Here is a 17,635-nt window from a genome sequence, read left to right on the forward strand (position 1 = left end):
AAAAAATAAATGAGTATTTTTTTAAATGCCCCCCACAGTTGTACTGGGCTACTTATATTGTTTGTTTGTTGTTGTTGTTGTTTGTTTGTTTGTTTTGGGGGGGGGGGGGGTCGTTTTTTAGTTGTTTTTTTTTTTGTTTGTGTGCAAGACCGAAAGTGTAGCTTGAGAATAACATTCAGGTTATCCGCTCTGTGTGTGCCTATAATAAATACTTCCTCAGCAGTGGTGCGATGGGAGTTGAACTCCAAGCTGCTGACCAATCAGATGGAGCCTGTGCAGTCATCCCAGTAGTGATGGGATTTCCGGCTCTTTTTAGAGAACCGGCTCTTTTGGTTCGGCTCACTAAAAAGAGCCTGCTCTTTCGGCTCCGAACCGGCTCTTCAGGTTGTTTTGTTGCTTTAATTAATTTATTATTAACAATAATATAAAATTATGCACAAAAGGAATTACTAATGTAAAAAAAAAGTGGTTTTATTCATATATGTTTATTAGGGGTGCAACGATATTCGTATCGATATTGAACCGTTCGATACAGTGCTTTCGGTTCGGTAAGCATATGTATCGAACAATACAACATTTGTAATTTCTTTTATCAATTTTCCTTCTGACGATGCTGTCTGTGTTGAGCGCTCAGTGAATCTGTGTTCGACTACTCCGCCTAGGCTGCACTGTCGAGCGCAGATCCACTGAGCGCTCAACACAGACAGCATAGTCAGAAGGAAGAGAGCAGGGCAAGCTAGCGAGACAGAAGTTAAGCTCTACTTGCAACAGGCAAATTGAACCTCATTCAGATCTGGGGTTTGGAATTATTTTGGTTTTCATGTGACGTATGACCCTGAAGGTAAGCGAGTCATGGACTAAAGTAAAACAGTATGTTGGATGTGCCATGCAATGCTCAATTACATTGGTGTGAACTAGTGTGTTAGCGCAGTTAGCTCGTTAACGTGTTGGCCGTCTAGCCCCATGCACTGAGCGATCGGCGGTAGCTCGTTAACGGAGATTTGCCTGTTGTGGCGTTAAGGTCATTTCAACGAGATTAACCTGAAAGCACTAGAATATGACTGCACATTTACGCCGACATCATCCTAGTGCAAAGACAAAAACAACAAGCATGCTACTAACTTTAGCCGAGTCATTTAGACAGCTGTTAGCACATGATTCTCCTTATGCTGCTGAGAATATAGCCCAGAAGAAGCGGATAGTATAGCTTTTATTTTGGAAAGAGCCATTTCTCTGTAATAAACTCTCTTTTCCAAAGATGAGTGATTCCTCAATCAGATACAGGGCTCGCAATATCGCTAGCCCGACGTCCTGGAGCTAGCGATTTTTTTCAGTCGGGCTACCAAAATCTTTCTCTTCCCTGCCCGTCGGGCTATTGTAGGAAAAATATATGTCAATGCTTTTGCATTCTTTCAGAAATGTAGCTGGGTAATTATGTCATTGGCATCGGTGAGCCACTGTCAATATGTGACATATTGAAGTCGCGTTTGAATTTGCGCTTGTTTTTTTGCTTTCACTTTGCAATCGTGCGAACTGTGTATAGAGAGCGACAGTACTGATCTGTGAGTGATGATAATTTGTGCACCAATTCCTCTGACATCGTCTTATTAATCGTTAGCTTACTATGCAAACATGACAAGTGAAATCTCCCGCAGCTTAAACATGTGAGAGGTTGATCGCGCAGAGAATCGCTGAGCTTATGTGAGTGCCTGTAAAAGCATTTCAGTTCTGCTGAGCCAAATAAGACAGGTCAGGGTGAAGAAGTGACAGCCAAAGAAAAGCTTACCACAAAACGGAGAAGTTATGACAAATCAGACTATAAGGCAAAAAGAAAGTGCAGCTTTATGGTTTCATGGACAAAAGAATTTCTGTGGCTGCAATATGATGAGCTAAATAACCAGGGCTGCACATAAGTGGTCCGCAGGTGCGCATTCGCTGTCAAAATAAAAAACACGCACAAGGGTTAGGGTTAAATTTAAAAACTGTACTTTTGAGTTAAAATATATATTTATAATTTTAATAAATGACAAATTAAAAAGGCATGAACATTTTTTTGTATCGAAAAAATATCGAACCGTGACACCAAAGTATCGAACCGAACCGAACCGTGAATTTTGTGTATCGTTGCACCCCTAATGTTTATATATAAATATATGCGGTGGCCCCTAGAGACAAAACACGTACAAACTCCAAAAAGCACATACAAACTCCAAAACTCATTTCTAGCATTTCTAGCATAAGTGATCTAGGTAGCTCTGAACTTCCAAAACAGAGCTACCTAGATCACTTAAATTACACAATTGAAAGCATGAAAGCATATGTGTATTGTTTGTGTATTTATACACAAGCATTCATATAGAGTCAAATAAAATTTTAAAAAAGTTCATTTACCTGTTACTACCACACACCAAATCCGGTCGTTGGTACTTGCTGGCTTGTGTAGCCACTAGGTAACAAAAGTTCAACACTGCGCCCAGCATCCTGGAGCACTTCTGTTGTCTTTTGTACGTGTTTTCAGTTTTTGTGTGCTTCTGAGTTTTTACGTGTTTTGGAGTTTGTACATGTTTTTACGTGTTTTGGAGTTTTTACGTGTTTTGGAGTTTGTACATGCTTCAGGGTTCGTACGTGATTTGAAGTTTGTACATGCTTTGTCTCTAGGGGCCACCGTAAATATACTTTTATTTATTCACGCCACATAAAATGTAATAAATAAATCATATAATACAAAAACCTACTAGTTACAGTTCAACTTTTAACTATTTAAATTTTCAGCTTTTTCCTTTTAAACCAATTTAAAGTGAAACAACACAAAACACTGCAAATCACAACACAATTAAATATAAATTATAATATGAAAACAAAAATAAGATGCACATTCTCTGTCATATGGGCCTGTATGTATAAACTTTCTGAATCCTTTATCATCTGCAACTGAAAATAGTTGTGGATGATTACTATACCTTTCTAATGTGATGTTGTTGTCCCTGGCTCTCTTTCGCTCTCTCTCCCTCTGTTCCTGTGCTACTGAGTGCAACTACCGCCCCTCTTCCAAGCATAAAGCACAAGGCTCGCATGCTGAGTGAAGCCGAAAAAAGTGTGAGAGAGAGGGTGAGAGAAAGAAAATAAAACCCCACGGCTCGCGATAAGGAGCCGGCTCGCGTCGTTCACGTCAAAGACCTGGCTCTAAGAGCCATTTCGTTCGCGACTGACCCATCACTACATCCCAGCAGCAGCAGCATCATCAGTGTGTATCTGTGAGAGTGTGTGTAGCAGCTTAAAGGGGGGAATCTGGACACCCTCTCTGAATAGAAGAGGACCCTCTGCAGACAGGCCGTGCTTTATTTTTCCGCCCATCTCAATGTGTTTTTTACCAAATGGAAGCAGAGGTGTTGAACCCCCAGATGATGGCAGACGTCAATGGCAACAATAAAATTACCAGCGCGGAGCTCGAGGTGCTCAAGCTGCAGGAACTGGTGCGAAAATTGGAGAAGCAAAACGAACAATTGCGGACTCGAGCGAACGCTGTAAACAATTGCTCCATCGGCCCTCATCTTCAGACCTCGTTGTCGTGTCTGCACGGGGGTACGGCGTGCGCGAGCGACAGCTTCTCTGCTAAATATGACGTTTCAAGTGTCCCCGCACCTCGAGGCTCAGCGGAGGAACCTTTCGCCTATTTTCAGCCGAGCTCGGCGTCTCCTGATGCCGCTGTGGAGGACAGCGGCGCCGCTGGAGACACGACTGTTTTGGATGAGGTTGAGATTTTGGACCTCAACGTCGTGCTCCCCGTCTTAGAGCCTGATAGCTGGTAACTGCTCTGTTTATGTCTACCAGTTCATTACATGCCTTGTTTGAATTTACAGTGAAAGTCAGTTTCCCCCTCTGTTGGTCTGACCCTAATACATGCTTCATGGGCCACATGACAGTGAACCAGCCATCATTTTGAGGCAGTGTATGTCATGTATCGTATGTATTGATTGCATCTGTTTTGGTGGAACAGACTTACAGACTCTGGCAAATAGAGTGACTCTTACACGAGGAGCAAAACAATAAAAACCAGATCTGACACAAGCTTTGGGCATCCCAGCATGCACTGTGCGTGCAGCATAGGTATCTATTCAGAGTAGGCAGCGCTGGATGAAATTAGAAACAATGACCCCCCTTCAGCCTCTGATCAAACAGCTCGGCTTTGTGTGTTGTGTTCAGCCATAGGCTGAACTACTTTGAAGCACAGGCTGTAGACTAAGGTATCTGACTGCTGAACCGTTTCCAGCTTTATGTATCTGGTGTGACGATGTGGAAAATGTAGCACACAGCTGAATGCAGTGCTGATGAGATACAGTTCAGCCGCTGTGCTGGTATAGCTTTACTACATTTAACACAATTACCCTTCCACCCCCAAGTCAGTGTAATGCTGTGGCCTAGTTGCTGGAGGGGAAAAAAGCCCAGTTCTGTCTGGCAAGTTTTCTTTTCCTTAGATATTTAGCTTCAGGCCGGGAACCTAGTATACTAGGATTTACAGGCACACACACAGTGACAAACGTGCAATTTCTTGGGATTTATTTAATTTCTTTTCTGGCTGACGATAAAGGTCAATTAAATTATTTTCACTCATGGTAGAGGATGAGGTGAGATGGAGGCAGAAGATGTGCTGTGGCGATCCGTAAAGAAAGAAGAAGAAGAAGAGATTTGCTGATAAATAGGTTGATAATTTCATGTACTACATAAAAATAAATTCCATCTAATTGATCATTGACTAAATTTCACAACAGAAAAGATAACATTGCCATTTGCAAGTCTATGCATTTGGTCCGTCCATTTTCCGTTTCAGTTCCAAGTCTGGGTCCCAGAGATTCTTCCCATGTTGTAGAAGCTTTTAGGGCATTTGGTTGGCATTTGGATTGTATAAAAATCACACAGCCACAGTGGTTTTATTTCACTGGGTAATAGCAGCTGAGAAATGTTGGGGCTGTAAAACACACTCTTTGAGATCTTGAGCTGCTATTTATTTTCTTTGCTCTCTAGCAACTATTTTTTGATTGCACTGCAAATACACAGCAGCCCCGAGTTAATTTATCATCTGTGTTTTGTGTGTAAAAAAAAGAACATGGGCTGCCTGTAAAGGTGACAAGATCTAACAGTTTTTTTGCTGCATTTTCCAGGCTGTATGTGAGTCCCAAAGCTAAGCTGCATGGCCACAGTTTCCTCAGCCCTCTCCAGTGGTGCAGGCAGGTACTGGACCACCCGGGGCCTGAGGTGGAGCTCGCTAAAATGACCCTCTGTCACAGACTGGACCAAGGTACAGTGTACTTAGCCCCAGGTGTGGCCACATCCGCCTCGCTGGCTGCTGAAATGTGATCATAAGCTGAAAAACACTTCACACAAAATGTTTCCATGTGCAGCAGAATTTCTTCTGCAGCGTGTGAACCGTGGGAGGTTTTCACTGCACAGAGCTCACCGGCTCCAACATTTCACTCGCTCTCTCTTTAAAGTTGTGAGTTTTACTTCACCCTGTGTTCCCAGTGAGTGGTTATTTTTGGAGTAGCAGAGGACTCACGTGTACACATCTCAGGCTGTACTTAAGATCCACTAAAGATGAAGATATTTATACATGAATTAAAGAAAGATCACCTTGGAAGAGCTTGATGTGTGTTCATGAAAGGCTAAACCCTGTGTTCACTGCAAAATAATGCAGAAATAATTATAAAGCTTTCATTAAGTTATCATCGTTGCACCATCTGAACCTCTAATAACAGCCTGATTTTACTGGATTTTATGAAAAAAGTATATTTTAAGTGATGGAATTTTTACATTTTAAATTTAAATACAGGTTATAAATAAAAATAAAGTATAAAGTGTAGCCTGCAAAATAAATTATTAAAAAAACATATTTGATATACATTTTGCGAGACTTATATGTCACCTAATTACCTATTTTCATGAGTAACTCATAACTCAATCCACTCATAGTTTTCACATACAGCATTATGAGAATTAAGCATGAAACTACGGTATTACAAATATTGTGCTGTATGAGATTTCATAATGGACGATCCAGTCTTGATCTGATTTTATCTTTTCCTTTATCTGTTATATGATCATAACAGTTTGATTATTGTGATTATCTAGAATCGATAAATCTGTTATTATTGTAGCTACTTAGTCTTTGAATCAAATGGCGTTTCCGTAGTGACAGTAACTATGATATTAAAACATAGACTATTGATCTTATATTAAAAGCATGTATATTAATAACAATATGCCCATGAGCACATTAACAGCCTTTCAGTTTTGGCCTGTGCTGGTCTATATGCTTTATGGCTGTTCAAAGTAAGATGACTACATCTCACAGCCTTAAATTTTCTTTCTCCATAGCTTCTTCTGGGAAAAAACATTCCCATAAAACACATGCTGATTTTAACTCTGTCACTTACATATATGTCGTACAGCTGTTGTCACTTTCTTGAATGATGAACTAGTATCACAGGTATGTCTGCAGTTTGCGGCCGGCCTGATTGAATCACTGCAGCTTCATACTGATTCTGAGTTTTTGCCAAATCTATGAAAACCTGCCAGATCTTCTCTGCCAACAGCAAACAGCTCATTCTGCTTTTGACTCTTGTTTCGTGTTGTTTATTGGATTGGATGATTGAAGTCTGAAGAAACAAGACATACTGACAGCTTAACAATGTATTCATTTAACAAACAGGGGCCTTTGTAGCATGTATAGGAAACATACACGGCCACAATAGCCTTCCACCTCCTCCTCACATGCTGGTCACCAGCTTTTCACAGGCGCATCCTACATACTCAGCTGTGCTGCTCAACACACAAATGCATTTTTCTTGCAAATATGGCAGCATGTAAGGGGAAATAAACAGACTTTCCAACAGTTATCGTCAAGAAGCATTGTTACAACAAAGAAATAGTCGACCAAACTCAAATTTCCTTAGTTTTTGTGCTAAATGTATATGTTAATACTGTTTTAGCAAAGTCATTGAAACAAAAGTTGTTTAAGGATTAGATGGTTGAAACCCAACTTAGTTACCAACAATATTACTGCTGACAATGACGGTGCATTTTATCCACCATTGCTTTCATTTTAACACGGTCTCTGTCATTATCCTCACAGTTTTTGTTTTACTAACAGCTGCATAACCTTTACTCGTGGCAGACCAAAGCAAAGTCTTTGCATGCTATAATATCCTTTTCTCTAAGCATGTTTCCACTAAGTGGGGCAAGGGGTTTATTGAGGTTTCAGAAATGATAATGGGACATATGTACGAGCTAACCTAAATCCAAAATCATTACGGCTCATATACTTGCGTGCTATTAAATATATATTTGCTGCTGGGCCCAGTTTCAGATCTGGTGCTTTATAGTTTCTGCTCTCATGCATGGGGATATGGTTACCATAGAAACATGCTTACATTAAATGGGTTGTCGAGTCAGATTCGCTCAGCACTCCCTGCACCAAGAGCCTGTGCAAGAGACTTGTACTTTCAAAGCTCTATATGCTGCTCACCTGCGTGCTTTGACTTTAATATCCGAAAGAATTTCCTGTGATGGAATATTTTCATATTAATTGTGGGTGGTCTCCACACTGTGACCTGATAATGCATATTTGTTAGTGTCTGTGTTGATGTTTTTTGGTGTGTGTTTGTGCCGTTGACGGTTCTCTTCTTCCTTTAAAGCTGTATTCGGGGAAGGCTGGCTCTCCTCCTCGGGGTCATGAATACATCCTTGTATTTGAGAGCCAGCAGCCATTGTTGGTGCAACTGGCTGTGAATGCTAGTTTCATCCAGTGGAGTTTGAGCTTATTTGTGTCAGGAGTGCCGAACGCTCCACTTTGTCAGGTGTAACCCTCTCAGACTACCAATCAGACACACTGAATGCACGTTATGTAACCAAGCTGAATTTACTCACTGCTAGTTGGCATTAATTAACAAGAATAATAGTATCATCCTCTAAAAGTGTACCCTGTAGCTAGGGTTTTTTATATTGCAACTAATTGCTTTAATGGCTATTTATCAGAAATTAATAGATATGACAGCAAACAATCTGGTAACCCAAACCCAAATGCTCTTAGTTGCCGTTAATAAAGTGCATGTTAAGTGTAAAGTGTAAAGTGTGTGTGTTAGTCCCCATAGGGAAATAGCTCCTCTGCATTTAACCCATTCACCCAGTGAAGCAGTGGGCAGCCACCAATGCAGCGCCTGGGGAGCAGTGTGTAGGGACGGTACCTTGCTCAGGGGTACTTCGGGGTACCTCAGGGTAGCCGTTCAGTGGAGTCGAACCCCCGACCTTCCGATCATGGGGCCACCACTCTACCTACTGTGCTATCCCTGTTATTGTAGTGTTGAACCATAAAATGAATAAAGTAATGAAAATCACATTTAAGGACTATAAATAAACCGTGTACACCAAAAAAACTAGTTCATAGTAAATCTAATTCTGATTTTGGGAATGGGTTGTAGCCTACATGCACAATCCCTGCTTATCCTGAGACCTAGCCAAAAGATAACTGCGGTTTAGCCCAATAAGCCGCAGTGGTAAGCTAAACCTCGTCTTACTGTATGAGCCTCTTCTGTCCGAGCTCAGACATTTGCAAGGTCAGTACTGATCTGCTAGAAGCAGATTAACATTTGGCCAGAGTGTCTTAAAATATATAACCCATGTACTGTATGTTTGTGCTACATGCTAAAGCAATCAGACTAACATGCCCTTCCCTGCAATCCTGTCTCTAGCAAAGCGGTGGCGAGGAGTGTCCTCCGTTCGTCCGTACAGCTGCATAGAGGGGCTCTCCACCCTCAGCTGCCCCATCCTGCCTTACACTAAACCTGCTGCACTAACCGAGTCCTCAGGTAACACCAATACACATCTGATTCCTGCTAACCACAAAACAGACACTCTTACATCTGGTAGGCTTAGTGGGTCAGTATGTACCTACAAACTGAAATCACTAAACAAACTAATTTGTTAAATGGTAAGTTTCACTATTTAAAAGAGTCATTATTTTTTTGGGGGGTGGGGGATTATTACGTTTCTTATTATCTCATTTGTAAGCATGCTGTCAGAGTTGGCCTGTGGATGGAAATGAAAGTTTGTTGATTGGTTCCCCGATTTGGCCCAAACTGAAATCTCTCAAAAACTGTTTGATTTGATGATCTTCTACAGACAAAGATGAATCCTAATGGGTTTGCACATTCACACACATACATAGCCAGTCCACTGGGTATTTAACTTACAATATAAAGTGCCTCGAGGTGACTGTGATTTGGCCCTTATAAATAAAGATGCTTGGAAGTGATTTCAACAATGGTACAGTCATACTAGATGAAACAGTCTTTGGAGACTGTGGCACGATCAAAGTGTACAATAAACTTGAACATGAGCTCATTGTTTTTGAAATGGAGACGAGGACCACGACTGCAATTAGTTGAATTTAACCAGAACACAGCCAGCGGAAACAAGTCCTCTATTGCAAAGTGACACCTTGCACACAGGATGGCAGTCTGAGACAGGTTGCCTCCCACCAGACCTTTGCAGTTGACATTCCTCTGGTTGCTCAGAAGTTGAGGGAGTTGCATGCTCTATGCATCTAGGGCCAATCCATTGGTTGAAAGCAAAAATTATCAGTGCAATCACCAGGTAATTGGATGTTGCCATCCAGGTTTTACTCTAGTGCGAGTGGGCGATAATGAAACATTAAAAAAACAGTTTTCTTTTTTAAAGAGTCATTGTAACTTAATTAATTAGTTAATTAGAATTAATTGAAGCATGCTAACATAGTGACACCTTGACGGTAATGTTTAATCTCGTTTCTCTTTAAATTGGGCAACTTTTGCAAGGTAACTCAAACCTGCGTCTCTAACCCCTTGAAAACAAAATCTAACAACATCACAAAACAAAGCAAATGACAGGAAAAAATTCACATAATGCAAAAGCTAAAATTTTGCATTGGCAACATTCAAAGCCTTTTAGCCTTTAGGGCGCAATAATCGTCATTGCTCGTATTAAAACCGTTTCTGCTGACCTCATAGTTGTTGTCTCATCCAAAAGTAATAACAACATCGAGCCAAAAGCATCTGTTGCTTCCAAAATGCTTTTGGAACTCGCTACATAACCCAGATTCTTAAACAACCTGCTCCTTGGAGTTTACAATCAGATTACACCAAACTGCAGGGAGGAGATTATAAGGTCATACCCTCAAACAGATGGAGGCAAGCACTTTCAGACTCCACCAGAAGACAGCTCCTTCAGCTCGTTCATCTGTGTTCTATATTAACACAAACAGCAGAGAGTGCAGGTTAGGCTAGTCATCAGTGATTGAATTTCTTCTCTCTCGTGCTGTGATTTTCTCCTTTGAAGCTCCGTTGCCGTCATCTGGTCAGTCCTATCTCCAGCCGAGTCTCCCTCTCAGGGCCAGCTGCAGCCTCGCTGACAGAACACCCACCTTCCTGTCAAACTCCACTCTCCACAGTAAGAAATCACCCGCAACACGTCTCCTCTGCCGTGTCATTAATTTCTACAGTTTCATCAGGTGTGAGTTACCATCCATCTGCGACAGTTATGTACACATAAATTTCACAACTCAGAGACGTGGTCAGAGAAATGCTTTGAAAGTGAATGTTGGGATGTTGACGTGCATGTTTTTGTTTTTGTTTTGTTTTTTTTAGACGTGGGCCGTCGGCACGCGGCGATTACCCCTCAGTCTTCCCTGGACAGCGAGGTGGGTGTGTCAGAGCTGGAAGATGACTCGATCTCCATGAGCTACAAACTGCAGGACATGACAGATGTGGAGGTCATGGCACGACTTCAGGAGGAGAGTGAGTGGACTGTTTAGATGTTTCATACAAAATGTGAGGGAAAATAGGAGAAATTTGAGGAAACGCTGCTACAGATAGAGGTCGTGATGGGTTGCAATGGTATTGTCAGATTGTGTGTGTTTTGTCCACTTTATATTCCGACATAGAAATGTGGTCGGTGGTTTGAATTATGGCTTACGCAAAGGACAGCAGCTGCTTGCAGAGGCACTTTGCTAGGCTTTGTAGAACTGTTACAGCAAATAATTGAATGAATTAGAAAAGCAAAATCTAGGAAACTGTTAATGTTTCTAGACTGCTCCTCTTAATTTCTTCTCATCTCTGCTAATAAAAATGATATAAGCAGAATGTTTTTCGAGGCATTTGAAGCAGGGAGCCATCGCAGCCAAAATGTTTACCAATGTGTTAGAAAGCGTGGGCTACAGTCGAGAAAAGGAAGGCAAGAAGTACGACACCCGACGCATAGCGCACTCCTACGCAGAGCTGCCTCTACGCCTGTGCATCACAGGACTGGAAAACAGCTCTGCACAAGTGCCTGAAACTGTGTGAAACTGGAAGATCCCTGAACAAAACATCACAGTCACATCATAATAACCATCATATAAGTTACTTAGTGATGGAGGAAAGGAAGGTAACTTGGTCAACTTGAGTAAAATACCGTGCATTTAACTTGTTTGAATTTTGGGTTAAATGATTGGTATGAACTAACCGCACATATATAGAATGCAGTCAGAATATATGGATGAATGAAATCTTTATTTTGAACATTTAAGTATCAAATGTTAATAACTGAAAGAAACTCACACAAGAACAAAATAAAAGACAAGTATTATATTATTGTGATGAAACCCCATTGACTGAAATCCCCCAAATATCTACCATTTCCTGTTCACTTCCTTTCCCCCTATTTAATTTATCATATATTTGTGTTCCTGATTATATAGCCTAATATTTACATATGCACTAGCTATAAATACATATACATATCTAAACACAGTCTCTTTCTACATGAATATATACATATTCATGCTGTGATCCATGATTATATATCTGCACCTATCTAAAAATATAGTTTTTTATATACAATTACCCATAATAATTTTACAATGCAGCCATTATATCAAACTGCAGTCAGAATTAGAGATGGACCGATCCGATATTACGTATCGGTATCGGTCCGATACTGACCTAAATTACTGGATCGGATATCGGAGAAAAATAAAAAATGTAATCCGATCCATTAAATATCACGAAAGCACCTCACAAAACTTGCAACACGCCGTAACTCGCCTCAGAACGTTAGCAGTCGGAGCAGTAGGCATCACGTGATAGAGCGGCTGTGGCATGCGGGACCTGTCGGTGGTCTGGATAGCATTTGGAGCTTCGCTAGCAACCTGGCATTTCATCTCCGACAAAGTTATCCCCGAGAGAAGTAAAGCACGTGTGTAAGTCCATCTCTGAATGTTTGTAAAGCATTCCCACGTTAAGCTTAACGAGCGACTGCCTCTCGCTCTCCGGCTGCTACTTCAATCGTGAAACTGCTTAAATGATCAGCTGATCGGCTTTTCTGTCGCGAGTCTGTCTCTCTTGTTTGTTTTTGGTCCACTTTGCGCCAGAAAGAGCAAACCAGCGGCTGAACAACAGCAGCACGTTTAAGCTTGATAAGCTGTTGTTACAATTTATTTAATCTTACTTTCTACTCCAGGATCTTTTTCTACGTAGCTGACGGCTGGTAACTGTGCAGGGGCGGATCTAGCAAAGTTTAGCCAGGGGGGCCGATAGGGCATTAACTGGGAAAAGGGGGCACAAAGACATACTTTTCTTTCTTATTCTCATTTAAAATGTCGAGCTTTTAATAAATAATTATCTGACACCCAAAGTTTTAATTTGATGGAAAATGAATAGAAGTCAATTACTGTATATAGTGACTATTAAGTCTAATATATATACCCTAGTAAGCTATAGTACTTTTTACTTTGGGAAGGTACCATCTGTGCAGTCTGCAATTTTGTTGAAGAAAGATGTTGAATCTATTTAATATTTCTTGAAAAAGAATTGATTTCTGTGCATTTTTTTTTCACACTGCATCAAATTAAGGTTGATTACGTCGATTAAGCATCATGAGGTGGAGCGTGAGGGGTGGTTCCCTATTTTTTATTTATTTATTTTTGTTGTTGCTGGGAGTTGGAACCCTATTAGTTAGGTTGCTTAATATTTACGCTAAGTACTCTTTAAAATACCAGAATAGGGAGGATGGTGTAGGTCTAAGTTTATTAGATTGATCAGTATTGCTGAACTATGAAATATTTTTTTTGTATACAGGTATAACAGAATAGCTTTAGTGTAGTTGTTGTTTTAAACTTGAGTATGAACTTGCAGACTTGCAAAATGCAGCAAGATATTTTAAAAAACAGTTTTGTTGATTAAAAAACACTATATCGGATTCATATCGGTATCGGCAGATATCCAAATTTATGATATCGGTATCGGTATCGGACATAAAAAAGTGGTATCGTGCCATCTCTAGTCAGAATATCCAGTCAGTGTCACAACATAGAATTTAATATTTAACACATTGCTTCATCCACATAATGCTCTATATTTTTATAACCCTTCTTCTCTTCTAAAATATTAAATATTAAGTAAGGCAGTTTGTTTACAAAATAAACATTTATTATTTGCATCTAGATGGCAGACATGGTCTGAAGAGTCTGCCGAGAAATCTGAAAACTTGATTGTGGAAAAGTGTGACATTTTGAAACATGTAGAAACACTGCTCATAGGAAACTGATTAACTGACCCTTTGCCAAAGCAGTATGTGCCAATGCTGTCCTTTTATGAGATTGAAAACACAGTTGGAGTTCATGTCATCCAAACATAAGAGAATATCTGAGACGTATGAATCAAGTCTTTCGGTGTTGATTGGACACCAGCAGGTACAGTGATAGATGGCATGGAGCTGCAAATCACTCTTGCCTCAGCATAAACAGTCCTTAATCAGACACCAACTGTCACACTGAAGTTCTTCTCTACGTACCTGCAGCCACCCACAAATTTGTTGTAAGGCATGAAAATTGTTTGACATTGCTTTAAACACTAATGCGTGAACACTTCTATATATACACTACAGCAGGGGCCCCCAATCCCAGTCCACGAGGGCCGGTGTCCCTGCAGGTTTTAGATGTGTCCTTGATCCATTACAGCTGATTTAAATGGATAAATTACCTTCTCATCATGTCTTGAAGTTCTCCAGAGGCCTTGTAATGAGCTAATCATGTGATTCTGGTGTGTTGACCCAGGGTGAGATCTAAAACCTACAGGGACACCGGCCCTCGTGGACTGAGATTTTTGTGTTTGTTTGACAGCCACTCTGGTTGTAAACAGTAATGCACTGCCTTGTGGAGAGACTGGAAAAGATTACTGTGCAACATTGCCAATAAATGGCTGACACTAACATAAATGTTTGACCTTTACGAAGTTGAAAGGAAGTGATATCTTGATGCGCTTGTGTGCTATTAAATTATGCAGGACATTTCAGAATAAACTTCTCTATATCAGTCTGGTCTGCCGATTCAGTAAGTGAATAATGAATGAGGGGCGCCTCCAGAAGGAAAGTGTCCTATACCACGTAGGGTTCGTGCTTTCCTCGGACAAATGCATTGATTTGTCGCCCCTGTAGGCCTCCGACAAGACTACGCCTCTACCTCAGCCACAGCCACGGCCAGCCGTTGCAGCTCCAGCTTCTCCTTGCACACCCTCAGGCGCAGTCAGATGGATCTCGAGGAGGAGGACGAGGAGGACGAGGGTTACGACCAGCTCCCACCTCCCCAGCCTCGACTGTTCCGCACAGGCTCTATGCAGCGGGGCAGCCTGCCCCACTCTCACACCTTCTCCAGTTTCAGAGACTGCAGACGCAGCTCAACCACCCATCAGTTTTCACTCAGTGGACACTCCCAGTACTCTGGACCCTCTAGCCTGATCACAGAGACACAAACAGCATACACAAATAGCACAGGTGAGTGACCTGATCTGATCTGGGAACATGTCTGATAGAGGACTGTTAAAAACTCAGTGATCAGTCAGTATCTTTGGACTTCCAGTAGACCACACTTCTTGTTCTATCAGCATGTCAATCTTTATAAATGCTGAAGAGATTTTAAAATCTGATAAATGTTAATCAGGTGATAGCTAAGTGTTTCAAGATTGCATTTCAGCAAATGCAATCATTTTGCTCTTCACACACTGTTTATCTGCATGCAACCAAGGCCCGCTCAGATGTAATTAGACTAAAAGAGGAATGCAAACAGAAAGCTATTAAAGCACAGTTGTCCCTTCTCTACAGATTGCGTGTCTTTATATGCAGATATCAGTCTATAGAGATAACTGCATGACTGTCTAAGACTGATACTGCTGTTACTTTAAGGAGCAAGTATTAGACTTTCCCCCTCTTTAAAGTCCTAAGTTCAATTAAGTCAGTATAGATAAAAGAATAGTGCAACATTTTGAGTGGACCACAAGAAAAGATTCATTCATTAATGGATATGACGTGTCATTCTGCTTAAATTTAAAGTGTAAAACTAAGATGTGTTTCTACAGGAGAAAATGCTATGTATTAATTATTTGCTAAAAGCGCTTACTTTCATATTCACCAAAATGTCCCCTAAAAAATCCTAAAACTTTGAAAAGCCCAAAAAAAAAAATGCTAACTGGGCACCTGCAATACCTGATCAGCTTTGTTGATGTTGTTGCATAGACAAGCTGCGAAGAAGCATGCCCAACCTGATCCGAGCTCCCAGCATGCCTAGTGTCCCCAGCATTCCATGCCTGGCTTCCCCTGTCAACCCACCCTCCCACGGTCCCTCCTCTTTGCCAACGATGCCCTCCCTCCGGAACAGCCAGAGCTTTGACTCATCGAGTGGGCTTGCACGACTTCAATCCTCCAGTAAGACGCCTGTTTTTATGTGTGCGAATGATCAAAGAAAGGAAAAAATCACTTTTATAAACTGTTAACGCTCAGCCTAATGATGACAACTAAAAATCTAGGGATTGCAGTGACACTTTTGCTTCACAATATTCCTTCAGTTCCTTCCCCAGGCCAGCTCAGTCAGCGAGTCCAGAGTGTCGGGAGTTTCCCTACAACAGCGCGACACACTCTAAAAGCGACAGCCTACGTAAGCCCCACAGTCCAGCAGGGACCCACCTCCACCTCTCTGTCCACCTCTGCCAGTCTGAACTCCATCTCCAGCAGTGCCGTGCTGCCTCAACCCCTCAAACCCAGCAGCAGCATTAGTTTGCTGCCACAGGCCCTCAAACCCACCAGCACCAACCAGTCAGCTGTCCCCCGCAGTTCCCTCCCTCGGCCAGCCTCCTTCATAGGAACAAGTGGCGTTCCACGTCCCAGTAAAATCACCCAACCCACGCGCAGGTAAGCACACATATGCTAACTCCTTTGGGTTTAAAGGAGAACTACAACAACATGAGTACTGACGAGCATGTGCAAAAAGGCACTTGATAACTTCAAATTTAGACCTGATGAGAAGGTTATCTCAGGGGATCACCAGAGGTGGTAAAATTCATCCTCTGATGACAGTAAAAAAATAATTTTCTGAGCCATGAATTGGTTAATCAATTGAAGTATATGATGACAAACCTGGTCAGACTATTAGTGTTTTCAGCATGTGGGTGAGTGGTAATGTAGCAATCTTTAGGTGTGGCATCGGTGGTTCAATGGTAGAATTCTCACCTACCACACTGGATTCACAGGTCTGATTCCTGAAACTTTTAAAAGAAACAGACAAGATTCTTTGTGGGATGATGGATCTTTTTATTTATCTTTGATTAACTTATATGCTTATATAATATTGGGTTTTTTTCTGTCTGCAGTTTGCTTACTCCTCCAAAGAGCCTGGCTGCTCTGAGTGCCCTGAGGGACGGCAGCTGGAAAGATGGCTGCTACTGAACCCAAATAAGCTGAAATTTGAGAGGTGCACAGGGTATCGCTGTGTAGGCACCAGCTGATTTAAAATGTCTCTTTCAGCAGGTCTCTAGACTTGGGCTGCGACCTGTGAGAGTGACAGATATCATGAATATAAGCACTACTCCTTGCTGAAGGACAAAGTGAGGACTGTTGAGCGTGCAGGTCCAGCAGGCTGGATCTTAACCTTGACTTGACACACCATGAAACAACCAGGCAATACTCTGATAATCAGCTGTTAAATGTGAAACAGATCCTCTCTGATATGTGTTTCTTGGTTTGTCGTTGTTAATTCTTGCATTGAGCAGAATAAACGTCTCTCTCCAACCGAAAGCTTAGAAAAATATATCCCATGCTTTTGTACATGCTTTTAATGATTTCATATGATTAGTTTCGGAAGTACTATTTTTTTCAGGCTGTGGTGTCAGATATGAAGTTGAACCTGAAGTTGGAATTTTGTTACTTCCCGTGCCTGTAAAAAAAAAAAAAAGTGAAAAAGAAGAAGAAGTAATGTAATTTATGTTAGTTATACTTATTGGCTGGACCTTGCAGCACTTTGGATCAGAATTCTGATTAACACATTCAGTATTAGATCCATTAATGACCTTGTACACACTTTATCTTTTGTTTAGTTTCTTTTTATTTAATGTTTACATTCAATTCCGAAATGTTCTTTGATAAGCGTAACTGCTGCAGTGATATTGCACAAGGAGCCCTCATGCTTTTAATGGATGGCAAGAAATTAAAGAGGAAGTGAATTTTTAAAGTGAATAAAAGCATTTCAAAACGTTTTTTCATTCTTCTTCATTAAAATTGTTTGTAAAGAATCGAGGGGGAA

At 41.1% G+C, this 17,635-nt stretch overlaps 1 protein-coding gene across 3 annotated transcripts; it reads left to right on the forward strand.

The window, feature by feature from the left end:
• The first annotated feature begins 701 nt into the window (after positions 1 to 701).
• Positions 702 to 17,588, forward strand: slain1a (SLAIN family member 1a). 3 transcript variants are annotated; one of them, XM_085435704.1, is made up of 9 exons: positions 702 to 841; positions 5,160 to 5,296; positions 8,745 to 8,861; positions 10,369 to 10,479; positions 10,677 to 10,826; positions 14,503 to 14,838; positions 15,577 to 15,765; positions 15,906 to 16,248; positions 16,707 to 17,588. In XM_085435704.1, the coding sequence occupies exons 2-9, from the start codon at positions 5,269 to 5,271 to the stop codon at positions 16,780 to 16,782; spliced, it is 1,350 nt and encodes a 449-aa protein (XP_085291830.1). In that variant the 5' UTR covers positions 702 to 841; positions 5,160 to 5,268; the 3' UTR covers positions 16,783 to 17,588. The 3 variants fall into 3 exon arrangements, with proteins under 3 accessions (XP_085291830.1, XP_085291828.1, XP_085291829.1); XM_085435702.1 differs by lacking the exon at positions 702 to 841 and adding an exon at positions 2,590 to 3,805; XM_085435703.1 differs by lacking the exons at positions 702 to 841; positions 8,745 to 8,861 and adding an exon at positions 2,590 to 3,805.
• Positions 17,589 to 17,635: the final 47 nt, after the last annotated feature.

This window comes from Copadichromis virginalis, linkage group LG16, assembly GCF_057382275.1.
Source record: "Copadichromis virginalis isolate Kocher_CV1m ecotype Utaka linkage group LG16, C_Virginalis_male_GT1.1, whole genome shotgun sequence".
In the NCBI taxonomy this organism is placed as follows: Eukaryota; Metazoa; Chordata; class Actinopteri; order Cichliformes; family Cichlidae; genus Copadichromis; species Copadichromis virginalis.